The 27494-nt window shown below is 43.4% G+C and overlaps 1 protein-coding gene across 7 annotated transcripts in view; it reads left to right on the top strand.

Moving 5' to 3' along the window:
* The window catches only part of PKP4 (plakophilin 4), a 65408-nt gene that overhangs the window by 36480 nt on the left and 1434 nt on the right, over positions 1 to 27494 (top strand). For 4 of the 7 annotated variants that reach the window (XM_063161466.1, XM_063161462.1, XM_063161463.1 and 1 more), the window contains 19 exons: positions 419 to 531; positions 4372 to 4406; positions 8873 to 9004; positions 9180 to 9373; positions 10151 to 10706; positions 12344 to 12535; positions 13974 to 14184; positions 16470 to 16602; positions 17662 to 17875; positions 18825 to 19008; positions 19289 to 19406; positions 19871 to 20062; positions 20204 to 20377; positions 21171 to 21321; positions 23312 to 23507; positions 24276 to 24360; positions 24468 to 24585; positions 26474 to 26605; positions 27300 to 27373. In XM_063161466.1, coding sequence (XP_063017536.1) covers positions 419 to 531; positions 4372 to 4406; positions 8873 to 9004; positions 9180 to 9373; positions 10151 to 10706; positions 12344 to 12535; positions 13974 to 14184; positions 16470 to 16602; positions 17662 to 17875; positions 18825 to 19008; positions 19289 to 19406; positions 19871 to 20062; positions 20204 to 20377; positions 21171 to 21321; positions 23312 to 23507; positions 24276 to 24360; positions 24468 to 24585; positions 26474 to 26605; positions 27300 to 27373 — 3204 coding nt within the window. The remainder of the gene's footprint in view (positions 1 to 418; positions 532 to 4371; positions 4407 to 8872; positions 9005 to 9179; positions 9374 to 10150; positions 10707 to 12343; positions 12536 to 13973; positions 14185 to 16469; positions 16603 to 17661; positions 17876 to 18824; positions 19009 to 19288; positions 19407 to 19870; positions 20063 to 20203; positions 20378 to 21170; positions 21322 to 23311; positions 23508 to 24275; positions 24361 to 24467; positions 24586 to 26473; positions 26606 to 27299; positions 27374 to 27494) is intronic. The other 3 variants (XM_063161464.1, XM_063161467.1, XM_063161465.1) reach the window with 2 other exon arrangements.

Genomic DNA, 27494 nt, shown 5'->3' with positions numbered 1-27494 from the left:
ATAAATCTTCAGGTTTCCAACTACAGTCAGAATGTAGGATAACTTAGGGTTTGAAGGCTTGTGATTGGAAAGGTTAGGATATTTTCTGGTTTCCTTGTTTATAGATTAAGTTGAAGACTGACTTTATAGGCACTGATTTTTGTTAGACTGTGGTAATGTAAGAAGACACAAAAAATTTAATTGTAGGAGTAATAAAACCCAAGAATGCTTAAACATGTTTTTCTTTCTGTAACAGGTGATAAATCAATATTTGCATGAATCACTGATTTAAAGACCCATTTAATTTCCACTTTTGTAGTTTATTCACCTAAGAAAGAGTCAAAACACACAACTGTGATGAATCAGTGATTGTTTCGCAGTTAATCCACACCCATTTTTTAACATCAAGAATGCTTTTCTTTTTATTTTGAAATTTCAGGAGCTTCAATTTCAAAGACTTACCAGAGAACTGGAAGTGGAAAGGCAAATTGTGGCTAATCAGCTAGAGAGATGTAGGCTTGGAGCAGAGTCACCAAGTATCGCCAGCACAAGGTACAGGTCCTGATGACTTTACTTTCATTTGTCCCAGGAATTAAAGGCTTTTTAGTGGTGCTTATGTCCTCTATACATATATTTTCACTGATAGCTATTCGCCTCTATTAATATCTGAAGGATTAAAAAAATGCAGATTTGCTGTAAAGAGTTATGGGACAGTTTCAAGAGGCCTCTGTAATGATTACAGTGTATTCCAGATGCTTTCTGAATTCACACCTGGAGAATTAGTGGTTTCCAGGGTCACCTGGAAACAGCCAGCAATCCCAGGACTACCTGTTTTTGGTGGCAGTGCTGGTTAATTTGTTTTGGCGGGGAGCATAGGATTGCTTAGGTTCCTGGTACGGGGGCTGGCAGAGTGGGTAGAAGAATCAGTTATATTGGTGAATTCAAGAAGATAGCTGTTAGAAAAGTTGAAGACTTGAAAATTACCTCACTTACTTAAAATATTTGTGAAAATGTCTGCTTACCTGTCTCAACAAGAAAAGCAAAATACTGGGTTTTGTGGTTTCCAGTGGCTTGTAAGGGGTAATATAAGTTTATGGAGTTTAGTGCATGGCATTTATTAGAGAAATCCCCTATAGTAAGAATTTAGAGTTACACTAAGTTTTCCATGTAGCGCATGTAGTTGTAACTGTGCTGTTGGTGTAGGTGCCCAAAATGGAAGCTAAAGGGCAAGCAAAGCAGCCCAGGCAGTGTGCAGGGGCACGGGAGTGTGGCTGGCAGCTCCGTGGGCAGCGTGCCAGGAGCAGCCCTTTGCTGCTGCCGCCTCACAGCACAGATGTATTCCAACCGTGGGGGCGTACCACGCAGGGAGCTGAAATACTGCACAAATATGTGTCAAGTACATACATTTTTAACACAATTATATTTTTAGCTTTTTACAGCTTTTCACCATTTTATAAATATTTAATAAATAGTACTTAATTTTTTCATCTGTTGCCTTTTTTTGATGACAGCAGCAGTATAGCCAAGCAGGAAGGTAGGCGACGGAAATCACTGCTTTTCTCTCAAGTGGTGCTGTTTAAATCAGAAATACTTTTCACCTTACGAAGTACTTGCAGAGATAATAAGCCTAAACTGTTTCATGTCATGCAAAACCTGCAAGACATGCACTGGGAATTGACCTCTCCAATCTAGGAACTGGAGATCATAATTGTGTTTACATAATTTTTTAAAAAATAGCACACTGCTTAACAAAATGAGAAATCTTAAGAAATCTGCAATTTCCCTAAGTGTCAGTGTTGTTTCTGAAGGCCTGTTGTGCTGTGCACAGGTGTGGGCTGAGACCTGTCTGGGACCTCCACCAGCCCCTTCTGCCTTAGCAGACTGACAGAGCCACTTCACTGAGAGAGATGCTGGCCCCTGTTCTAACCTGGAAATTCAGAGCTGGAAAGTGTTTGCAAGCTACCACATGAAAATGTAAAGCAGTGCTGGTGATCCTTAGTGTGTTTTGTTTCTAAATGTCTTCATGCAAAACCTTTTCCATTTATTATATTTTTACTTTTTCCAGATTTGCAGCCGGTTCGATTTTGTATCTAAGATTGCTTTGAACTAAAGCTGTGAAATGGCAAGGAAAAGGTGTGAAATTAAGAAAGGGGCAAAACCAACAAACAAACAACAAAAAATCAAATTAGTCAAAACCTCAAACAAAAAAACCCAAACAAAGCAATCCAAATCCTTAAAAATACAAGTGAGGAAAAACATCAAAAGGGTAAAACAAAAAAAAGGCATAAATGGATTTCAGCACATTTTGTATGCATTCTCCATCTCCAGTTACCAAATATTTGTGTGACTGTCATATTTGTCTCTATCTTCTCTAATTGTAAACTGAACGTCTACCAAGCTGTTATGATATTTCTGATAGAGGACAATTTCTGCATTTCTACTCTACTAACCTAATTATTTTTCAAGGATAGTAGTGGGCTAAATTAACATTTTCCACAGTTCATTTTGCCACATGTGGGCTCTCTTTGGATCTGTTACATGCTGCTGCCAGGAAGAGACAGCATTGTGACTAATTCCAGCAACAGCTCAGCAAGGGCCCTGCAGTGTGTCACCACAGAGGCTTTTAAACACCAGGATGAAGTGCACTGGAGTTACTGCTCAAAACTGACAGATTTGCTGCTTTCTAAATATTGCTTCTGCTAGGTGACAAAATCAGGTGCTGATATCAGTAGGTGATGGATGCTAGACTTGTTCCAAAATCATTTAATAAGAGTCAAGTTAAATGCTTAAGCAGTTGAAGTGTCAATGAAGCAGCTTTCCTCCTGTGACCCATGGTCAGAGCAGCCTTTTTCATTCCTACGTTCTGTACCTGTAGAGGAAATTCAGGTAGTCAGGTATGCTGGGCAGGGATGTGCTCTGGGTTACAACCTTGTGTGTGTGACAATAAAGCATATGTGTGTATTCAGTGTGCGTTACCATTGCCAGCGACACAGAGCCATGTTGCCCCAGTGTAAGGAATTGAGTTTCCAAAAAGTCTCAAGAGCAGAGCAAAAGGTATTCAGGTAGCATGAGAATTCTGGGGCCAGAGGTTGACTTTCAGACGCCTGTAGTCTGCATTGGAATTCTCCTTTTACTTGAAGTCTCATTGTAACTCTAGTTGTGTTTGTGCTAGCATGTGTCTTTAGCACTGTTTTGTACGAATATTTTGTTTCCAAAGAGGTTCCTAAATGGTTGTTTCATTTTGCAAAAGAAGTATCTCGTGCTGTTCATGTGGCCGAGCTAGTTTTTTGTAATCAGTAGCTGTAGTAGAAAGAAGTAAAATTAAAGGTCATTTAGAAATTGCTACATCTTACCCAAAATCACAGTCTCATGCTGATATCTAGACACAATCAAATGTGATGGACTTGCCTGTTTTTCCTTTGAAAAGCTTTTTATTTGGAAAACAGTAGCTTGTAATCACTGCGAAAATGATGTATTATTCAAAGTTTGATATTTTATATTTAGAGTGAGGAAATACATTTTCCCATAAAAATATTTAGACTAATGTTAGTAACACATGAATGAATTCTGCATTTGCCTGCATCAGTACTACTGTGAGCACAGGAAAGCACATGTCTCGGTGGAAGGACAAAAGGGTGAAGATAGTTTGATAAAAAATCAGTACTGGAAAAATGCAGGAGAAGGTTTGGTTTTACACTGATATCAGACACCTGCTTGGTCCGTGCAGTAGTTGGCTCTGAAGGCATCTTGCTAACCTGGACAGTGTGGCATCTGTCACCTCCTCACTCTCAGAGCTGTAGCTGTGTGTCAGCTGGTTTGACTTGTTCTGTACAAAGGAACAGAAATCTCTCTGGAAAACTGGAAACTGAAAAAACGGTGAAAAAGGGAACAGAAACAAACCTACAATTTTTGAACTGCTCTGCATGTAGAAACCAGCTGCCCTCGAGTAGTGATGCCCAGAGCTCCTTTGCTGTGCCTGCTGCTGTGTGAGCAGAGCGGCGCTGGCGGCGCACAGGTGTGTGTGTGCGCGCTGGGTGTGAGTGCTGCTGGTGGCACACTGCTGTGGGCTGTCACTGACAGCACGATACCTTAAACAGCAGTTCGCGTCACAGGTTGTCCTCTCACCTGTCCTGCTGCACACAGGTTGCACTGCCTGCTGCTGTGGTGTACAGGAAGTTACAGTGAATAATTCCCACAGACTAATAGAAAATTGAACTCGGTAACCAGTGGTTTGGTTGTCAGGTATAAAGCACTGAAGAATGGTGTTTACATGAACTATTTTTTAAGTTTTATCTGCTGGGGGGGGTTTGTAAAGGTTTCTATGATTAATTAAAAATAAAATAAAAACTAACCACATGGTTCATTTGTGTGATTTTTTTTTTCTTTCTGCAGCTCTACTGAGAAGTCATTTCCTTGGAGATCCTCAGGTATTATCTTTTATGTACAATTTGCTTTAAGCTCAAGTAGATTTATTTTCTTGGCATTCATAGCTTGTTTTGACACAAATGGAACATTAAGCAGCAATGCTACATATCTTTTCCAAGTGTATTTTCTAAAGTATGACATTACTGTTTTCTTTGTCTCGTATGGGACACATGTTGTCTATGTTACTGTAAAGGGTGCTTGAGCTTATAGGTAGTTGCAAGTACTTTTCTTGTATCTTTATGTGCCTTTGCATTTCTGTGTGAGCTGTGACTCTAACATAATAACACAAAGCTTGTCATGTATTGGGTCTTCGTTGCAATTAACTAAAATTTACTTGTGAGTCTTCCCCTTGGCAGGTAAGGAGCATGAAAAAATACTGCATGTTTTAAGCTTGAAAACTGTTTTGTTTTCTTGGTGGTGTTTTTTTTTGTTTTTTTTTTTGCAGATGTTCTTACTTAACTGACAAAATCTCTAATAAGTGGAGATTTTTCTGAGAGTGCTTTTTCTACTTTTGTGTCTTGAGATAGTGTGAACTTTCTTTCCAAAATAAGCATTTTCTTGTAGTGCTACATCTGCTCCTGGTTATAGTGGGGGCGAGGGTAGGACTGTATCTTCAAGGTGGCATTCCCTGGTGTGTTGGAATAATCCCTTCTGGCTGTGACAGGTTGTGTGCATCAGGTGATGTTTGACACTGTGGAGTCACTCTCTGAACCCCATGGGCTCTGGAGGGATGGGGGCACTGCAGGAGCCACTGCAGGACAGGCACAGACAGGGGCTCCTGCAGGTCGCTTGTTATGCTGGGTCACCCTGTGCTCTTGTCATTGCCCCCGTGCAGCCCCAGTGCAGCCCCAGTGCAGCTGGCGTTGCGGGGTGAGAGTTGCATGAGCCCTGTTCTGCAGAGCCTTCCTGTCCCACCCATGCAGGGTGCTGTGTGGCTGCTGCACAGGCACCCTGCCTGCTGCTGCTGCTGCTCAATCAAGCATATTCATAATTACCATCATTGGCATTACTTTATATGCCATTCCTGGTTTTTGTTTTATTTGGAGATTAAGCCCTTAAACTTGTGCATAATTGTATATTCATGGTTTCTGTTGCTGCAGCTGAGGTGAGGCGCATGTTAGCTTTTTTCCTTTATTTTAAAGCTAATCAACAGCCTACTTGCACTGCCATTTAACTTCTGCTAGTCATGGTGGTGCTTTTCAGGTATTCTTTCAGCAGTGGTTTTAAACAAAAATCAAATTTGTTTTTTCAAGTAACTGAGAAACAAGTCTTACATATTTTTTCAATGTGAGTGTTGGATTTGTGGGTTTTGTTTGTTGGCAATTTTTAAAATCACATTGTTTCCCCTTGCTCTGTAATGTCCCAATGATATTTCACAACTGGTACAGATTCCTACTGAGAGCTCTCAGGTGTTGTTTTACTTACATATTTCAGCCAGTTCCATTCCACTGCTTCATTTCCTCTTCTGATTTTCCCATAACTTACTCACTTTTCTCTTTGACCTTCTATTAGTGTTTCTCTCTTTCTCTCTTTCTCTCTTTCTCTCTTTCTCTCTTTCTCTCTTTCTCTCTTTCTCTCTCTCTTTCTCTCTTTCTCTCTTTCTCTCTTTCTCTCTTTCTCTCTTTCCCTCTTTCTCTCTTTCTTTCCTTCTTTCATCCAGCTCATGTTTTTATTTTGTTCTTTAATTCTTCCTTCACATTTGTGTATTTTTTTTAGAAATGTGCATCTCCCTGCTAAGCAGTTGCTTGAGATATGGCCAAAAATTCTACTTCTGTTTCAATGCTCTATGTGTTAATGCAAACCTAGATTTGTATTTCACATGTCTCTATATTCAAAGTAGACATTCCTGAAGTAATTGCTCAGAAGTGGGCATGTTGGAAAAAATCCCTATTTCTTGCTTAGAAGCTCCTGATCCTGATTTCATTTCCTGTTTACATTTATGCTATGCTTATGGTTTGATTATAAGTTTTTATTCCCCAATTCACCATGAATCTTTGTTTTGTGGAATTGTCACTAGTTGCTTTATGAACTGTAATCTGAAAATACTGAAGATAAAGATGTATTAAACCACTGCCTTAAATCACCTTTTCTGTGACTGTAGGTAGTAGTTTATGTCAAAAGCATCAGTGGATGATAAGATGTGACTGTAGCTGTAATTGCTTTCTGCATCAGTGGAATTATACAGAATTTTTCACAGAAATATAAAGTGATGTTGTTTTGCAGATGCTTATAAATAGAATATTAGATCAGCCATTTATAAGAAGGGTACTATTTTATTCAGGACATTCCTCCTGTTTTATGGTAGTGGAGTCAGATAGAAAGACAATTCATTTAATTGTGCATTCTTGCCTTTGTTAAACAGCCTAAACAGTCTTTATTTTTTAGCCCTGTGAAGGCTTTGGCCTGGTGGGCAGTGTGTGATGGGAGTGAGATTGGGCTCAAACCTCTGTCCTGGGAGCATCTGCACTGAACAGCACAATTGGGCCTTATCTTCCTGTGTTTGTCCCCAAACTGATTGTCAGTTTGACGTTGATTTAGTATCATGTAATATCCAGTAACTGAGATAATAGGCCTTGTATTAGATAAACAAAAAGCTTAAAGTATTGAAGTTGGATGTAATCCTAATGTAAATGTGCAAGTCCTCCAAATGTTTTATTCCGAAGAACATGGAACACCCACTGGTGGCTGTTACCATCTGGTGTTGAGCTGGTGTAACAGGCTGTGAAGTCAGTTCTGGCAGTGTTGGTTCTCTGGATCATTTTTAGGCATACTGATGATTAAAGTAATGGAAGTGTAGTAACACTTCTTATTAAATCTTAATTAAATTTGGTCATAATACTCCTATTCTAGTAAAATAACTAGCCTCAAATTTTACAAGCTAGTTTTCACCTAAGAATGTACTACTGGTGAATAACTGCTGACTGCCTGGGATTTCTAGGATTTATTGATTTTTTTAAAAATCTGACTAGCATTCAACCATTCTTCATAATAGCAATTGCTGAGTAACATTTTTAGTATGGATGTTCCTTATGGGTCATTATGCAGGTAGTGAGAGACCAGCATTTTGTGTGCAGCCACTGGTAAGAGCCAGAGTATTTCTGTGCATCAGGCATTGCTGCCCAGAGCCCACCAAGCCCCACCAAGCAATCCTTGGGGCTGGGCTGGTGCTCCTTGGCACATTCCCGTTGGATTTGCTCCAGGCACTGTCATGGATTTCTGCAGCCAGAATTTGCATTTCAGGTGTTACCTTTAAACATAACCTCCATTGCCTACTCTGTTTGGCTTGGATATTAGGGGGAATCCTTCATGGAAGGGCTGTCCAGCCCTGGCACAGCTGCCCACGACAGCGTGGGGTCCCCATGCCTGGAGGGATTAAAAGCTGTGTGGATGTGCCACTTTGAGACTGTGGGGCAGTGGTGGCCCTGTGCTGGGCACAGCTGGGCTCCATGGTCTCACAGGGCTTTTCCAGCCCAAACCATGGGGCAGTGGTGGCCCTGTGCTGGGCACAGCTGGGCTCCATGGTCTCACAGGGCTTTTCCAGCCCAAACCATGGGGCAGTGGTGGCCCTGTGCTGGGCACAGCTGGGCTCCATGGTCTCACAGGGCTTTTCCAGCCCAAACCATGGGGCAGTGGTGGCCCTGTGCTGGGCACAGCTGGGCTCCATGGTCTCACAGGGCTTTTCCAGCCCAAACCGTGGGGCAGTGGTGGCCCTGTGCTGGGGCACAGCTGGGCTCCATGGTCTCACAGGGCTTTTCCAGACCAAACCATTCTGTGGTTCTGTACTGCATCTCTGCTGCCTGCTTAACATGGTAACTGAATGACTAATGTGTCTGTTAAAATAATGTTGAATCAATATCCTCATCTTTGTCCTTTTTTTCCAGACTCTTTAACTTTTTCCTTTCACCATAGGAGCATTGCTGTGCCTCCTTTGCCTTTCCTTACAACACTGTCATTTGTCTGTACAGTTCAGCTGGCATTCTTAGAACTGAAGTTAGCTTAAGAGGCATATATTTAGATACTAGTTTACTAAGTAAAAATATGTATAGAAATTTGCAGCAACTACTGTTCATAGTACACAAACAGGGATGAAATTCAGCTCAGCCTTTTACATCTGGAGGCATTGATTACAGGCCCTTAAACAAGGACAGCTATCCACTGGGCACTGCAGCACAGTTGCACAGTGTTTCTATTCTTCAGAGTGTACTAGATAATAAATTAATTTTTCATTAAAATCGGCTGGAACATATATTTGAAAAATTAGAGTTGTAGAGCTACATCTAACAAAATTCTCAGATATTTATATTAACATTCTGTTAATTGTGTTTGTGAGATGATACCTGTCTGCAAGTAAACTGATTCTGTTTGGTGTAAGTCCTCCATTAGTATGTACGAGAAAATGATCATTACTGAGTTTGCAGGAAACTTGCATATGAAACACTGGATTTATCTAAACAATTTATTCTTTCAGATCCTCCACCCACCAGCGTAAGCAAGCCCCAGGTGTCAGAGGGTGTTCACACCAATGCCTATGATATTAGGACAGAAGCAGAGCAAGGGACTCTCTACTCGCCAGAGCAGACATCTCTCCATGAAAGTGAGGGTCTGTTGTGTGCATTTTAAATATTAGAATATATTTCTATTGAAAGTATAAAATATTGAAAGTATTGAAAGTATTAAAATGCAATATAGTTATGAATGCAACAAATAATAAAGTTATATAATACTTGGTGGACTTGTTAGATTATTTTATTCTTATGCTGGCTTCATATTTACAGGGTCTGTAGGTAACTCAAGAAGTTCAACACAAATGAATTCTTATTCTGACAGTGGTTACCAGGAAATAAGCAGTTTCCATAACAGCCAAAACTTGAACAAGGCAGAGCTCAGACAGCAGCATTCCCTTGGTGGACCCCTCAACAGCCACGATGCGGTGAGGAGCTCGCGCGCCGAGGGGCAGGCGTCAGTCCAGGTACTCTGACCAGCGCCCTGGGCACTCTGCTGTGCAGTCGCTGTGTAGCTGGGCCCCCCTTTGCATGGGCTGCAGTTAATGTTACCAAATTAGTTTTTGTTTAATGCTTTCACTGGTTACAAAGCGGGAAGGGCTAGCAGCAGAGACTCCTTTGCTGGGATCAGCACGGGGGATCTGGGTCATTCACAGGAGCTGAAGTGAAGTAGCATTCCTGACTGCACAGTACACTGCTATTATCATATCAAAAAAGTATCACTCACTCAAAATTCATTGTGAAATGGGGGAAAACCTTCTTAGAACTTAGCCTGTATGTAAGCATAGTTCTTAAAGGAAGATGCTACTTGTGTTCCTGTACATTCTATGGTTTCTAGCTTTTCCCTCTTTTTTCAGTAAGTGGAATGATAGTAAGACAGTAATTGTTAGAATATTTCTGGATTATACCAGAACTCTTTGCATTACTGTTCCTGAGTTTCCAGAGTGGTTGAGTAGTGAGGAAGGCAAGTATAGGTGAAGATTAACATAGCAAGCCAAATGAGAATGAGGAACAGGTGGGTTTTTAATGTTAAATTGTCATTTTATATACTAAGAAGCATTGGTTAGAAAAAAGTTACAGCGAAACTTGAAGGAATTAGGTTTAGGGTAAAAGCTAGACTCCAGCTGCCTGTATATACCATTAAGTTGTGTGCATTTCCTGCTGACTTCTCCATCTCACAGGAGAACGATATCCACTCTGTGACCTAAGTGATAAAACTCATAAATGTTTTTGATTTCCAACAGCCTTCAGGCACTACCGCTGCCAACCGTGTGATGAGACGGGTCAGTTCGGTGCCATCCAGAGCCCAGTCTCCCTCCTACATGGTGGGCACGAGCATGTCCCCGTCGCGGGGGTCGCTGCGGACGTCTCTGGGCAGCGGGTACGGCTCTCCCGGCGTGGCCGAGCAGAGGTCCCTGCCCTCGCACGCGTACTCGTCCACCACGCTGCCCGTGCAGCGGGCGGGCTCCCCGTACGGCGCGCACCGGCCGGCCTCGCCCTCGGCCGTGCGCCGCGCCGGCTCGCTCACCTCGCGGCAGGCCAACCCCGGCGGCGGCGCTGCCCCGTACCCCGCGGCCGGCAGGCTCGGCTCTCCTCTCGCTCTGGCCGATGTGCAAGCCCGGGTGGGCTCTCCGTCCCAGGCCCAGCTGGGGTCCTCTTCCCCGAAGTGCTCTGGCATGACGGCGGTTCCACAGCACTTGGGGACCACGCTGCAGAGGACGATTCACGACGTGGAGCCGTATGGACAGCAGTACGATATCTATGAGAGGATGGTTCCCCCGCGGCCAGATAGCCTCACAGGTGAGTAACGGGCACAGAGCCCAGCTGCAGAAAGCCCAGAATGCAGTCCTGGTGCTGTGGGTGAAACCTTGGGGCACTGGGGCACAGTTGCGGTGCTGGTGTCAGGTCACTTGTACGTCAAACATTGTGTCAATCACAAGTTCCTCATAAATACTGGATTTATGGTTATTAATTGCTAGCCATGCATTGAATTAAATCTTATGATTTAAGTTGCTAAATGAAATTCTGAGTCTTACAGCGGTATGTCAGCATTTTCAGAGATAAAGTACATTTAAAATGTGTGTGCAAGCTAAACATAAAGCAAAGCATACTAGCCTGGAACTAATTTTATGTCCAGTTCTTTCCTAAAATATATAGTTTATTACCACTGAATATTAGGGGTTTTTTCCACTGATATTTCTGGACTATCTCATACTTTGAGTTAAATATAGGGTAACCATTTTAATACTAGCTTAAAATAGAGCCCTAAAAGGTAGAATCTATTAATCTGAGAGGTAGTTCTCATTAACATGTGTGTTACTGATTTTGTTCTGACCTTCATCTGAATGAGCACAGACAAGGTGATTTTCCAATGAGACCATGTGCCCTTTGAAGCAGATGTCAATTTCTGTTTTTTCTTTTGAACCATTGTAGTGCAGGAAACTCCAAAATGCTCTCATTCCTCAGTAAAAGATAAAACGTGTCTTCTCCCTCGCTTCTGTTTGCAAGACTTAATAATATGCTAGTCTGATAAGGGGTTGGGAATGAGTTTGATGGGAAAGGCCCTGCTGCCCTCTTTGCCTGCCCAAGTCCTCTGTTCTCACCACCTGTAGATGCGTTTTCTTAGTGATGGCCCAAAGCTTTCCTTGCAGACACTGTGGCAGAGTAGGTCTGGGATTTTAGGGGAGGAGAGTGCACAGACAAAGGATACATTTTGTTAGACATCACTACTCCATTGTACTTTTGAAGCTGTTTTGTAATCTCCATCATTTCATCATCCTTGCATAGCTCATTTCACATATTCTGCAGCTTTGATAACTGCCAAAGCTTTAGTGCCCGCAGTGGTAATGCTGAAGTCAACAAAGTTGTATATATTTTCTATGAAATATTAAATATATAGCAAGGTGAAAAATACTAATCCAGCTGCAGCACAGCTATTTATATATACTCACATCATGGGCTATAATCTTTATAAAGATTTTTCTCCATGTGCTTACATTTCTGCTGCCACTATTAAGCAGATGTTTGCAGACTGTTTCAGTTTCATGATTACAACCCCTTTAGTCTGTGCCCTCTGTCACAACAGGATTTCTGTCAGGTCCATACTTACCCTGTTATTGCTGAATCTGTGCACCATGTGTGCTGACTCAGCTTTTATTCTCTGTGGTTTAGACTGTAAATGATACAAAAAAAATAAGTTGGAAAATTTCAAGTTGTTTGTGTATGGACAAAACTTTTGGTCAAGGAAATGCTGCTTTGTCAGCAAGCCTTTCAGTATGGGCCATTTAATAATGGAAAAAATTTAATGAATAAGTCTTTGTAACTGGTAGGTTTAAACAACACCTTTTCTTGGCCAAAGGAGGAAAGATTCAGTCCTGACAGCTCTGTTGCTTCGCTGAAGATGGGCCATGTGGGCATGTCCCTGTGCTTGGTTGCAGGCCTGAGGAGTTCGTACGCGAGCCAGCACAGCCAGCTGGGGCAGGAGCTGCGCTCGGCGGTGTCCCCGGACATGCACATCACGCCCATCTACGAGGGCAGGACGTTCTACAGCCCCGTGTACCGCAGCCCCAGCCACGGCGCCGTCGAGCTGCACCACGGCTCCCAGGCCGCCCTGTTCCGCGCCGGCTCCGGTGGGTGACGGCCCCGGCCGTGCTCCGGGGAGCGGGGGGCACGCGGAACGCCGTGCAGGAGCAGGACCCGGAGGGTGTCAGTTAATGGAGACAGAAGCTTAAAATAACCTGCGGGAATTAAAAGGCTCTTGTGATGTTTGCAGGGAATGCTTGGGGCTATACATCACTGTCAGCCTGGGGTCAGAGTGTTTTCTGTTTGGTAGCACATGCATGGGTACATCCCAGATAAGTGTATTCGTGACACACAGAATTTATTGCTTCCTCTCTTGCATTCTCTATGCATCTCTCTCTTAAGAATTGGGTTGGTTCATGGGTTTTTTTATTCATCAATACAGTAAAACAAGAGCTTGCCACTAAAATTACCTACCGCATCTTTCACAGTAAAAATACTGTTTTATCCAACTTCTCAACAAAGCATAAGGATAAATGCTACAGCTGAGGATTGTCTGTTGAAACCAAAATATTCCTCTAGTATCTCATAGAAGTGCCACTCATGTAATATGAAGAGTATAGGCATTAGATTAGTATTAGGATTTATTTTCTGTAGAGAGAAATGTAATGCATGTTGCAATGCAGTTTGTTCTTTAAGGTTGATTAATAATCTGTATAGTGGTTTCCAAAAACTCTTAAAATATTAGAGTGATTTAGTTAAGTAACTCTCTAGAATTATTTATAGAGAACTGTCCGATTCATATGCCATGTTTTCCCACACTTGAAAGTGCCTTTTTAATGTTTGCTAATATAACTGCAATAGCAAGAGAATAGTGCTGAAGGAGCAACCAGTTTTTGCAATTCTCCTGCCTTCCACAACCTAGAATAAATGGAGTTTGTCAGGATGTGCCAATGAAGAAATATAGCTAGAAACTGGAATTCTTTGTTTACTTGTCTACTTAATACCACTTTCCTTGGGAGAACAAGAGCCACCACGTCAGCTCTGTTCAGATTGGAAGACGCATGTTCTTGTTCCTGAACCACTCAGCTTCATCTTTGCAATGATCCACATGTTACCTTTTGTCAGGGAAAGTGTAGTTAGGAAAAGCAGACTATCATATCAACAATATGTATTTTGTTTACTTGTTTTTCCTTTTTGGTACGGTTGGTGAATTGATATTATGAACTTTGAAAACACTTTGCACCCAGATTTCTGCTTGTTGGCATGCGATGCATTTCCTACTTTAAATACTTGTTGAGGGAAGCTGAGGCACGAGTCTGATCCCACCAAACCTTCTGTTCTGTAACTAACCTCTCTCTCCATTTGCATGGGACACTGAGGAATTGCTCCATGAAATCTGGCATCAACTTGCAACCTGGAGCACAGTACACATTTCAAGACTGATGGTTTTTTTGCTTGCAGTGTTAAGCAGGTGTCGCCCCTTCTCTACAGCAGACACTTGTTACCTGTTTGTTACCTGGCTGGTTTGACACTGTTTTGTCCTAGGCATGGGTAACCTGCAGCGGTCCTCCAGCCAGCGCAGCACCCTCACGTACCAAAGAAACACCTACGGGCTGCCCTCGGCGGCCGCGCTGGCGGAGCCGCTGCGGGCGCTGCCGTTCCGGCTGCCCGAGCCCGGCTACGGCCGCCTGCCCCCCGCGCCCGACGGCGGCACCACGCGCTCGCCCTCCATCGACAGCATCCACAAGGACCCCAGGCAAGTGCCCGCCGCTTCCCTCCCGCCTGCGCCCATTGAACACTCACCGGGAACGCGGGCTGCTTCTTGCAGGGAGAAACAACAGCTAGTACACATTTCAGTATTACATTTTTCTTTCATGTTTGTTTTTGTGGGGCAGTTATTACAGGGGACACAACTTTTATGAGATTTGACTGGATTATTGAAAATATTTTTTAGTAACCTGTAACACTGCAGTGAGTTTTCTCTTTCTATGAATGGGAATTGGGGCTTGGAAATTCAAAAGGACAGACCTAATTTATTTGAATTAATTTTTTATGAACAGCTTGCTTAAATTTCAAAACAAAGTGTTAAAACTATTTATAAATGTGCCATTTTGAAAGTGAGCACACATATTTCTGCAATAATTACTGGTTTGACGTTGCAGATGTCTGTGCACAGCGTGAGCCTCTGACAAGTGTAGTGTCATCATTGTAATTTACTCTAGACACTGTGCACTCAAACCTTGTATTTAACCTGGGAGTATCAAAGCCTAGGCTGTGCACAGCTTGGAAGGACTTGTGTGCATATTCAGTATGGACTTGGAATTAGTGGGAATTTCAGTCCCTCAGATTGCTGGTTCACTGAGAAACCAACTCATCCTGAGGAGCTGGGCTGAGCTGTGCCTCCAGGGCTGTCCTGGGGACATGTTGGGCTCCAAGGAAGCCTCAAGCAGAGATAGTGAGACTGAAGTTTTCTGTTGCATTCCCTGCTCCCATCTACAGCAGACTCATAGCACCGGGCAGCTATCTAGTCTGGGCCAGTCCTGTCATCTCGGCAATGAAAATGCTGCTTTAATGGATTTTGTTATTCTATTTATTAGTGGAAATTGATAAATTTAATTTGTTAATAGATATCAAGAGACAGAATTAGTTTCATTTAACTGAATGGTGCATTCATCCAAATTATTTTAATAGGATAGTCTTACCTCTAGGTAGTAAAGCTTGGAGGCTGCCTGCTCTGGTATGGGGGCAAGAAGAGTTACTTATAGCAGGGATGCTTCCCATTGATAGCAAGGAACTTTAAGGAAACTCTGACTCAGTTGTCACTGCTGATGCACCTCCTTAACTTGTTACAGAGCAATAGTTATTGCAGAGGAATAGCTTTTACCTCACATGCAATCGGTTCCAGTTTCTGATGTGCATACTGGGCTGTGGCAGGGGAGCATGTCACACAGCCTCAGACGGGGCTGTTGGAAGCACCACTCTGGAATGAGAGGGAAAGCTACTAGTTGTATTAGAAAGCCAGTTTCCCCTAGGGTTTTCCTGTCATTAGTATGGAAAATAAAGCTCTGAATTTGTTGAGCAGTTCAAAGTGGGCACAGACCTGAGCTTCCCCTTTGTGTGACTGGGACTCCTGGGGAGACCTGAATGGCCAGGCCAGCATTAGTCTTGGAACAGCTGCCCAGCTACTGTTCTTGGAACGTACTTTGCTCTCTTTTTTGTTTATTTTGGGTTTGGTTTTTGGTTTTTTGGTGGGGTGGTTGGTTGGTTGGTTCGCTTGTTTGTTTGTTTGATTGATTGTTTTTGGAGTTTGGTTTTGGGTTTGTTTTAGATTTTTGTTTACTTGGATTTTTGACTCTGAAAAAACTTAAGATACTACTTTATCCCCCTCCAGTTCTCTTTTACAAAAGGCAAATGGCCCAGCAAATATTAATTACTATGTTTCTAAATCTGCAAACTGGACATGTTTCATGACTTTTCCAGGATTGGTCTGGACAAAATCATTGTGGTTTAATGAAGGAGATATTATTTAATTATTTTAAATTTACAATCCCTGAATAACTCAAATCAAGCAAACATCCTGCATCTGATTCTGACAATAACACTTCAGGATGTGCAGGTTTTGTTGAGGTGTAATTGGCTTCTGCCTAGGGAGAACATGAAGCACTGTGAGAAGAATGTTGTGCAGAAATGATGCCCCTAAGCAGCACTGTTGAGGGGGTATCTTTTGCATTATATATTTAACTTTTGTGAGATTTTTTTGTAGATTGAAATGTTTGAGTTGGTGTTACCTTAGTGATTATTTGTATTTGTGTGGTCCATAAGCCAACAGAAGCACACTGGATATAGTGTCCTTTTCCAGTTGGAAGACTGGAAGGTGATGTGACCCACTGCTTTCCCATTATACCTGGGTTTCCTTCTGGCCCTCTTACTCCAGAACAAAACTGAATTGTTGGAAAGCTGTTAAGATGCTCCAGTACTTGTACTCAGCAAACCCCCATTCTTTGTGAGTAATGCCTTCTCTCCGTGTGCGTTCCACTGAAGGGAGTTTGCGTGGCGAGATCCGGAGCTGCCTGAGGTCATCCACATGCTGCAGCACCAGTTCCCCTCGGTGCAGGCCAACGCCGCTGCCTATCTGCAGCACCTCTGCTTTGGGGATAACAAGGTGAAAACAGAGGTAGGTGCTGCTCGTCCTGCTCTTCCAGGGCACCGGTACAGGAGAACCAGGCCTCTTGCCTCTTCCCTTTTGTTTCATCATGACGCAGTATTTGTGACCTTCCTGTGTTCCTGTGTGTACCACGTGGATGCTAATATTGAATGCCTGGGAATTATGCACAGTCAGATTCTTCCTGTCATAAAAGCTGCATGGAAATTCTATGGAAATCTTTTGCCTTAAAGTTGTCATCCAGCAGAACTCTAAAGTGGGTTTGCCAGAGCCTGGCTATGTGTAACCTGTTGGTGACTGGAGACAAGAACAACCAGGAGCTCTGGAGTGCTTTCAGTGGTTTTTATCAAGGTGTTTTAAGGCATCATAGGGAATGAGTGAGCTGTCAAGCAAAGGAAAGGAGCCCAACCCTAGAGAAACATGGAGGAAACTGTTTACGCCACTGTGATATGGGGGCAGAATACATCTGAGCGAACATTCAGATTATTATTGAAATCTCTTGAAACTTTGCATTCAAAGACCTGCTGTTTTTGCAAAACAGCTGTGACTTGTTTTGCAGGTCACAATTGATTTGAGGGAATTTGCTTTTTCATTTGCATGCTGTGTGTGTGTGCTAGATGTTATTTTCAGTATAAATTTTATTTATGTTAATAAAATGTTGGTTCAACTTTTGTAAAAAGATAGCCCACATAATTCACTGTTGCTGGGAGATTAAAAGCTGATAGTTTTGATGATCTGGTGATGATCACAGTGATAATCAGCTCTTATTTCCAATATTCCCTAAAAACATATTTTGGGTATGGGAAATTACTTTTAAAACTGGAAACAAAACTGGTGCAATAACAATTCTCTGCACCCAGCAAGTGTCTGAAAATGACCCTCAGCCATTGCAGTGGGGTGGAGGGAGAGATTCAGTCCCATGTAGGAATCAAGTCAATAAGGTTCAGCAGCTGTTTCTTCTGGAAGTAGAATGGGAAGTACTGTTCTCATAAAAACAAAAGCCTTTTACATCTGTAGAGTGAGGTGAGTGAGATGAGTGGCTGCTGATGGTCCTGACATTCCACTTTCCAGGTCTGTAGGCTAGGAGGTATCAAGCACCTGGTGGATCTCCTGGATCACAGAGTCCTGGAGGTTCAGAAGAATGCCTGTGGTGCGCTGAGGAACCTCGTTTATGGAAAGTCCACTGATGAGAACAAAATAGCCATGAAGAACGTGGGAGGGATACCTGCCCTTCTGCGGCTGCTGAGGAAGTCAGTCGATGGCGAGGTCAAAGAGCTGGTGACAGGTAAGCTTGCAAGGGAAATCAGCAGAGAGCTGTAATGTATTTTTCTGGATACTTATCTTGGTCAGTTAAAACAGCACAGAGTGTAGAGTCATTGGGAGAAGTGAATGCTGAGGTAGTTGCACTAAAGCTCCACTTAGGGTGGATTTTCCCTCATATGAGTCTCCTGCACACAGAGTAGGTATTTCTTTATTGATTCTGAACATTCATTTTATTACTGTCTTTTTTTATCCTTTCTTGACAACAGTTTTAAATAAGATCTTGCAGAATTCGTAAGATGGATCCAAACTATGTAAATGTGTATGGTATTTAATCTGAATTATAATCAAGGATGATTTCTTCAGAAAAATTATTTAAGCTGTATTTCATGACGAAAAAGAAGATTCAGTGCTTTTCAGTATGTTATTTGTATATACAGGTCTGCTGGTAATTTACATCAGGTTTCATACTTCTGTGTCTCAATGTCATGTATGGAAATTTTGCTGGGCAGGGGACTAGGGATTTCTGCCTGAGGATAAAAGATAGCAGTTACATGCAGCTGATGGATTCATGGGACATGCTCCAGACTTGTTGCTGTTGTTTCCAGGAAGAAAGTTTCCGTAGGATTTTTATATTCCTTCTTGTATGTTCAGTTCTGCTCCTCAGTACCTGACATCCCTGGTATATGGTGCCAGGTGGCAGGAATGTCAGGGCAGACCATCCTTATCATTGGCAAAAAACCAAACCAAAGCCATGCCCTCCTCCACTGTTCACTTTGTTCACCTTGCTTTCCTCCTTTTTGGATGCTGACTGTCCACGTTCTGCCTGCTCTAGAATCACATCACATATTTAAATTAATTTAAGTTACTAATTTAAGTGATAAAGTAATTAAAGTCTTTTAAGTTGTCAGTGTTGCTTCATGTTTGTTTGCCAAGTCTCTGCTGACTTTTCTGCTCTGGAAATGTCTTCTAAGGGGTTCTCTGGAACTTGTCTTCGTGTGATGCTGTGAAGATGACAATCATTAGAGATGCCCTGTCCACGCTGACCAACACTGTGATAGTGCCACACTCGGGATGGAACAGCTCCTCCTTTGATGATGATCATAAAATTAAATTTCAGACTTCCCTCGTTCTGCGCAATACAACAGGATGCCTGAGGTATTTGCTCTTCTAGAATACTCCCTTTTAAAGAGTAACCATGTTATCCAGCAGGTCTTTCTTGTATTGTAAAGACAAAGGAATTGTTCTGTCATGTAGACAACTTTTCCAATTGTCCTTTTTTTTTCTAATAGAAAAATATGAAAATTACCAAGTTAGTCACTAGGAGTTGCTAACCAATTACTAATCAGCTGCATAAAAACCTTCTGCAGACTGCCTAATAAGTGATTACCTGTATATCCTTGCATACCCTGTGTTCCTTTGTCATTCCAACTTTCAGAAACCTGAGCTCCGCTGGGGAAGAGGCACGAAAGCAGATGAGGTCCTGCGAAGGACTAGTCGATTCGCTGCTCTACGTGATCCACACCTGTGTGAACACCTCAGATTATGATAGCAAGGTGTGTGCATGCCTCATGTACAGATACTTTATGCTAAACTGTGTGTGTGATCTTGGGGCTTTGTATAGCTCAGCTGAGCACGGTGATGTCCTTGGCTCAACTGGCGTCACTCCCAGCCCCAGGTTACTGAGGCACAGCCAAACTCAGCTGTGTAACAGAGGGTCACCTCTTGTTTTCAGCAGCATTGCAGTATCTGTTTCTTAATAAAACAGTAAGAAGCTCTCAAGTTTTTCATTTTCAGAATACTAAAGAATAAGCCACTATAGCAGAGACCACTCTTATAAATACTGTCAGATTTGAGAGAGATTGCATTTTCCCAGAGAAGCAGCTACAGCACAGCCCAAGGCCCAGCATTAGAGTTTAGCACTTGTGCTCCCAGTGCCTTTTCTCCTCTACTGACCTGGTTTGGTTGGTGTCTGTGTGAGGAAGAACTGGTGACATGGTGTCTCTCTGGTTTGGTTCAGACAGTGGAGAATTGTGTGTGCACCTTGAGGAACCTTTCCTACCGCTTGGAACTGGAGGTGCCTCAGGCACGGCTGCTGGGAATCAATGAACTGGATGACTTGTTGGGAAAAGAGTCACCCAGCAAAGACTCCGAGCCAAGCTGCTGGGGGAAGAAAAAGAAGAAGAAAAAAAAAACTTCCCAGGAGGATCAGGTTTGTATTTTCAATGTACTGCAAATACCTCAGATGGGGTTTGACTCATGGTGGGTAAGGACATAGCTTTGCAAAACCAGCCCTACATAGAATGAAAATACAGAGTTTTTGTCCGGTTACAAATCTGCATTCCTTTCTCAGTGGGATGGAGTTGGCCCTATCCCGGGATTTTCCAAGTCTCCTAAAGGGGTGGAGATGCTCTGGCACCCATCGGTGGTGAAGCCATACCTGACACTGCTGGCAGAGAGCTCCAACCCAGCCACTCTGGAGGGCTCTGCAGGATCACTCCAGAACCTTTCTGCAGGCAATTGGAAGGTAAGGGAATTCCTGCTCCTCTTCCTCTTTGTAGTCCACTTGATTTTTCTTGTAAGACCCTGGAATGTGTTTGGGGAGGACGTACCATTTTCTTGTGTGCATCTGAGCATTCCTCTCTTGTCTGTGCATTAGTGCTCATGTGCTGCAGTCATGTTTCCACAGTGAAGAGCCTTGGCAAAGAGCAGGGGCAGTAAGAGCCATATGGAAGCTGGCATTTATTTTAAATAAACAGAAGAAGCTTCTTCCAGCTTCATCTTCATCTTATCAGATCAAAACAATTTTCTGGTTTCTATTCTGGTGGGGAGGTGCTGTTGAAATAAGACTAGGACAAGTAAATTTACCTTATTTCCATAATCCATTATTTATTTCCATACGTTCTGGCCATTGCGTATATAATGTGCTACAAAAGCAGCACATGAGAACACTATATTGTGTCATGTATTTGTTATGGACAAATTAAAAAACAAAGCAAGCATTAATTGCTTCCTTTGCTTGTAGCAAGCCAGCTAAGCCCTTTTCAATTTGACCATTATGAAATCGGTATTAAAAAAATAATTGCAAGCAAAACCCAACCCCCCTGCTCCCTTTCCAATAATCATCATCTATTCAGATACTTTCTCTCTTTGTAAGAGGAATGAGTGAAAAAGCTCTTTATAACCACAGAAAAAGCACACATCAAACATGCCATCTTTTATTGGAAAGGACCAAGCATGCTTGAGAGGCCCAGCCCTGCCCGAGGCCGTTTCAGTGGCAGTGCTGTGGAGGCTGGTGGGTGACTGAGCTTCTGTGTCAGTTCGCAGCCTACATCCGCGCTGCCGTGAGGAAGGAGAAGGGGCTGCCCATCCTCGTGGAGCTGCTGAGGATGGACAACGACAGAGTGGTGTCATCTGTGGCCACTGCCTTAAGGAACATGGCCTTAGACGTCCGGAACAAGGAGCTTATTGGTGCGTACAGACCGTCCTCAAGAGAGCACCAGCACCGGGATGCCAGACCTTGGCTGGGGAAGCCAAGGAGAGATCCCACTAATGGGAACAGCACGCTTGATGTTTCTGTGTCACATCAGTTGTGTCACATAAGTGAGTCCTCCTGACAGCAGCAGCTTTCCAGAGCAATATTGCCACATTAGTTTGCTGCTGGCCATGTTTCCTGGATGGGAGTCAGCCAAACCAGACAAAAAACCCTCAATGCCAAATAGGATGGGAACACAGCTCTGCTTCCTTGGAGCTCAGTGCTCACCTGCTTGGGGGGCGCAGGTCTCCCATGTGTTCCTGGGGGATGGAACAGCTCTGCTCCACAACAGCCGTGCTTTGTTAACAATCTTAACAGGAGTGGGGGGAAGAAATCTTCTCCAGGAAAACAGATATAGAGCATCGTCTGTGTCTTTGCTGAACTAAGTCATCAACAGAGGTGCTTGCTAGAAAAAACTTACGGTCTTGTCAGTTCTAATATTTAACCCTTTAAGCATTCATCTGTACCTTTTTTATCTAGCATTAAAAAACCCCAACAAAATGTCAGTCAGCTTTCCTGAGTTTTCTCAATCTGTTAGTGTTGAGCATGCTTCAGCATCAGGCTGCTGTGGGTTCAGTGAACCCTGTTAACAAATGGTGTGATATAAGGAAATCTCACTTCTGTGACAAAAGCTTTTTCTGTGTATAGAATGTGGGATCAAGGCTATAACAACTGTTCATAGAGATAGGAGGATCGTTATTCTCACAAAGAGAAATACAGGTGGGCAGAACTTTGTTATCTGTTTCTGAAGCTTCTCATCTGGGATATTCAGAGTGTATTTTCCAGCAGTGCAAATGAGAAATGTGTAAAGAGAGAATTCTATTCCATAGCACCAGCCCTGTGCAGGTCAGATTCAGGTGGTATTCTTTTGTCAGGATGTTTCTTCCGTTCCTGGCAAAACTTTTCAGCTCAGAAATTGTCCTCCACCTGCTCCCTCTCCCTGTCAAAGCTGTGCCTCTGAAAGAATTTCTGGCCTCAGACACACTCTGAAACAGACCATTGGTTAAAACATTGCCAGATTGAAACAAGATCTGCACTACCCCATGCTAGAAATCATCTTTAGGAGCTTCTCTGCTGGTATAGGAAAGGAACAATGGGCTCACAGGGTCACACTGAAGGAAATGAGATGAGGATTCTAGCAAATTACAATATACGTTGGAACATGCAGCATGCGGCTGAGCTTGCTAAAGGGTTGGCAGTGGCAGGGTATTGCTGCAGATGCCATTGTGGGAATAATTTCCCAGTGTTTCCTTTTGCCTGCAGAATTCCTTTTGGTTTCTTTTTTTCCTTTCAGGCACATTATGCAAATAGACAGCGAATGACTTTGTGCAAAGCTCCTTCATTATTCACTGTTATGTGCAAATACATGTCTACTATAAAATCAATTAATCATCCAATTAAGAATACAGCCCAAACAGGAAGAAACCTTGACCTTATCTTAGTTACTGTCCCTTGAGTGTAGCTTATCTCTGGCGTCAGTCAGCAACTGGAGCCTGACAGAGCTGAGCGCTGGCAGGTAGCAAACAAGGTGAACAGAACATCCAGAAGAAAGAGTTTCCAGTTACTGTAAGGATTCCTTCAATCCTCCCATAGATGAAGCCCAGCAATATGCATTGCTCTGTCAGTCATAATAAGTAGCCTAACATTTTTCCTTGAAAAATTCTTCTTTCTCCAAATAATTCTTGTTTAAAATTGTTCCTCTTTTAGTGCAAAATTCAGCTTCCCAGACTTCTAAGCTAAAAGGAAAAAAATTCTAAAATTGTCATGTGGTCTCCCTGGGCTCTGTGTAAAATGTGAATTCTTGGCGGATTTTGGTGCTGTGCTGCTTCTCACTGCCTTCAGCTGCAGTTTTATGCTGAATCCTGCAATTTCCAGCCTGAAGGACCAAGCTGTGGTTCTGACCTGGTTCTGTGGGTGTGTTTCCAGGCAAATACGCGATGCGAGACCTGGTCAATCGGCTGCCAGGAGGCAACGGCCCCAGCATCCTGTCGGACGAGACGGTGGCCGCGATCTGCTGCGCCCTGCACGAGGTCACCAGCAAGAACATGGAGAATGCCAAGGCCCTCGCCGACACCGGTGGCATAGAGAAGCTGGTCAACATAACAAAGGGAAGAGGTGACAGGCAAGTAGGCAGCAAAGACCATACCTGACCTGTTTGTGTCCATTTACAATGCTCAACAGTGAGGGAAATGCTTTTTTTGAGTGAAAAAAATCTGCCTTTGCAGCCTGGGTCTGAGGAGCTGTCAGCTGGAGTCTCACTGGGAGGGACGAGGCACCGGTACCACTGTGTTGGGCAGTGTTCTCTGTCCCAGGCTTCTGGAGGCTTGTACAGCTGCTCACAGTTACCATGGTCATGGGACCTGTTCAGGTTCAATGAGTTAGCCAGTCACCTCTTCAACACCTACAAGATTAATATTTGGAGCTTTTCCAAGTCAGACTCTGTGGGCACCTTAGTCAGGATGTATCCCAGCAACTATGAATTGTACCTAGTGCAGCCCTTTGGTCAGTGGCAGGAGAATGTGGCCAGGGGAATGCCCTCGAACAGCATTGCCAAGCAAGCGCTGGCTGAGGGGAGCTGGTCCTGCCCGCTGTATCAGGGCTCCAGGGAGGCCATGAGACGAGTTCTCTGCTGGCACCATGGTTGTCTAGTGGAAAGGAAACCTGTGAGCCTGTGGTGGGTCAGCAGCAGGAGGCCCCTGTGGCTGGTGGATGGGGCAGCAGGAGCCCCATCTGTGGTGAGGCTGCTGGCTTGGCTGTGCTCACGCTGGTGATGCAGGGTCTGGTTTGCCCCACGGCAGCCGGTTCAGGCTGTTACAAAGCTCAGGGACACTGTTCGTTTGAAGTGGAATTCAGTGGCTTTGTCACACTGCCATTATCTTCACCTCCTCAGGTCCTCACTGAAGGTTGTCAAGGCGGCGGCCCAGGTACTGAACACGCTGTGGCAGTACCGAGACCTCCGGAGCATTTACAAAAAGGTAAATTGTAAAATTAGCTTACACTGGAAAATGGTGCCACAAAAACTCCTCATTTATTTATAATATGCACCTTATTCTGATGTATTTTTCTTTTTGCCACTCCATAGGATGGATGGACTCAAAGTCACTTTATTACACCCGTATCAACACTGGAACGAGAGAGGTTCAAATCCCATCCTTCTCTATCCACAGCCAATCAGCAGATGTCACCTGTCATGCAGTCAGGTCAGTCAGGGAGGGTGAAGGGGACCTGCTGTCCCATGTTTTTAACTCAAACACCTCTCAGTTTGGTACTAATCCCACTTAAAACACAGAGGTCAGGCTGTTGCTCCTTGTTGTTTAAGCAAAGTACTTTACATGCTCTGAGTGCTCCCTGAATTGTTCCTGCAAAGTGAAATCCTCGATGAATAGAGCTGGATGTTGTTACCAACCGACCGACCGTTGCCCCGTTCAAAGCCACTTCTCCTGTGCTGTGTGGGGATTGTGGAGTGGTCATGTTCCATAAGAATGAGCAACCAAACCCAAAACTCTTACTTTTCTGACTCTTCCTTGTTTATTTGTCACCTTTGTTCCTTCAATGTGTTCAGTGCTAGGATTTAGATCTTCAAGACAGCTGATAGAAAACCACCTGAAGCCTTCTATTTTGTCATCATATGGCATTTAATTTTACCCAATTTACTCTTCTAGAAACTATCTAGAGCAGATCTCTGTTAATACTGAGAAATGCCTACCTACTGTGACTGCTAACATTAGTGACCAGTTCCTACAACACTCTTGTTTAATTGCTTATTTACATAAAAGTAACAGCCCTCACACATTCCTTTATGACATGGTTGACTTGAAAAACAAGGACTTCACCAGGGATTTGTTTTCCTACAAGAAGTAAACCTCTTGTGGTGTTTGTGCCAGAGATCCCCTCACCCACCAAGAAAGCCAGTACAGCTTATGCTCAGGGAATGACTGGATTCTACCCAAGTGTAAAAGGATATTCTGACACCAACTGTCAAATTTCTCTCCCAAGATACACCAGCAGAACAACGGTGTTACTCCAGTTCTTTGAATGACAAGTAGGAAGTAGATGAGCAGCTCTAATTTAATATTCAGAGGATGTTGTATTTCAAAGAGGGTTTAGTAAAAATTCCTAATAGGAAGTGTCTGCTTTTCTGCTCCAGAGCACAGCCAAGCCCAAGGGAGTCAGTGGAAGTTGGTGAAAGGCCCACATCCCCAGAGGGGCTGTGCAGCATCCTGCTGAGCACAGCAGATGCCTGTTGGAACAGATATGCTTGGCCTGAAACAGTTGTTCTTGTTTCAGTCACTTCATCATTAAAACACACATTATTGTGTTGACCCACATCAGATTTTTAACAACATGGCATATTTAGCCATGAATCTGCCAGGAAAATACCAGTAATTAAATTATCCATAAAAACACAGAATTCTGAGCTATGATGTAACGGACACATCAGTGGAGGAAGACTATCATTGAACTAATATTTTGATTAAAAATTTATAGAAATTGTTTTAACTATTTTACTCCGGTTGCTAGAGTCTTTATGAGCCAACAAAGCCCAAGGGATATGTAGACCAGGGAGGATTTAGCAGAACAAACTTCTTACAACAGCAGTTGAGATTCAGCTGCTTATTGAGGAACACGGTGATCCCTTGCTGGGATTCCCCCATGGCCATTGGCCTCCCAGAGCACACCATGCCCAGGACTCAACTGTGTATACAGGCGTCACTGAGGCCAGGTAAGTTGGACAAGTGACAGGGTAGCCTTAAGTATTGTGTTTAACTTAGATAAACCATCACCATTAGCAGAGTGTCATCTTCTGCCTCCACACAGGTGATGTCCTAGCATGGTAAGGTCCCATATCTGGGCTATAAGAGTCACAAAAGTCCTGTGTCTGCCTGTGAGCACCACAGAGCAGTGACTGCCCCTTGCAGTCTCTGGTACCTTGCTGGCAGCTCTAGGGTGTTCACCCAGAAATAGCTCCAGCTGTTCTGTCCTTACCCATTCCCTGGTAGTGAGCACTTGGAGCAGGGAGTGGTGAGGAAGGCTGGCTGTGCAAAAGGCTTTTGTTGTCAATGTTGAGAACCTCTCTTTTCCTGTCAGTTGGCAGCACGTCCTCGTCCCCGGCTTTGTTGGGAATCAGAGAGCCTCGCTCCGAGTACGACAGGACGCACCCTTCTATGCAGTATTACAGTAGCCAGGGCGATGTCATTGCACATAAAGACATCTACACTGGTAAGACACCAGCTGAGCATCTTCTGGAACTTCCACGAGGGGAACTATCCCTTGTGGGAAGAGTTCACAGTCATACACAGACTACTGCATTAGCAGGCTGCTTGCTACCAGCTGCTGCTTTCCCTTTCCATTCTTTGTATTCCCTGGCTGTGGCACAGGGCAGGGTGTCACCAGCTCTGCTGTCCTCTGTAAAACTGTAAAACAGATCCCTTTCTGTCCTGGGAGGTGAGAGGCAGTTGGAATTCTTATTTTTATTTAAAATACTAGAACAGAAAATTGTATCATTATGTACATTATATTATAATGATGATGTTATAAATTTTAATGTGCAATTGTATATTATTATATTACTAAATTATATCAAGATTTCATTTTTCTCCGATCTCTTTTCCTTCCCTACTATGTCACACAAGTAGCGAAACAATAGATGACAGTGACTAAAGAGAAGGAAACTCCTTGCTTTAAAGATTTTCAGTCTGTAAAATGAGAAACAGCAACATAAGCCTCCTGGCTTTGCTGTAAATGCTGCTGAGGGGCATTTGCCTTCATTCTGATATTCCATTGTATCATTAGCAGGTACTGAAATCTGCAGATTTAATAGTATGGGTGCTGCATAAAAGGCAAGATAAAAACCAATAGGCTTCCGGCTGAATGAATAAAGACTGAAATTATGCATTAAACCTTTTTCCCCCAGGTTCTAGCAAAGCTTCACCAATTTACATCAGTTCCTATTCCTCACCAGCGAGAGAGCAGAACCGGCGGCTGCAGGTGAGCCCAGGGGTGTGTTCAGGTAGCGCTGCTGCCCAGGCCCAGCAGGAGGGGCTAAGCCTGGGGCTCTGGCCCCATCCCCGTTCCACTGTCCTGGCTCACTGAGCTGGCAGGGCCTCAG

This window comes from Melospiza melodia, chromosome 8 (genome assembly GCF_035770615.1).
Source record: "Melospiza melodia melodia isolate bMelMel2 chromosome 8, bMelMel2.pri, whole genome shotgun sequence".
In the NCBI taxonomy this organism is placed as follows: Eukaryota; Metazoa; Chordata; class Aves; order Passeriformes; family Passerellidae; genus Melospiza; species Melospiza melodia.
Note: the sequence above shows the minus strand (reverse complement) of the source record. Positions and strands in the feature narration are given on the sequence as shown.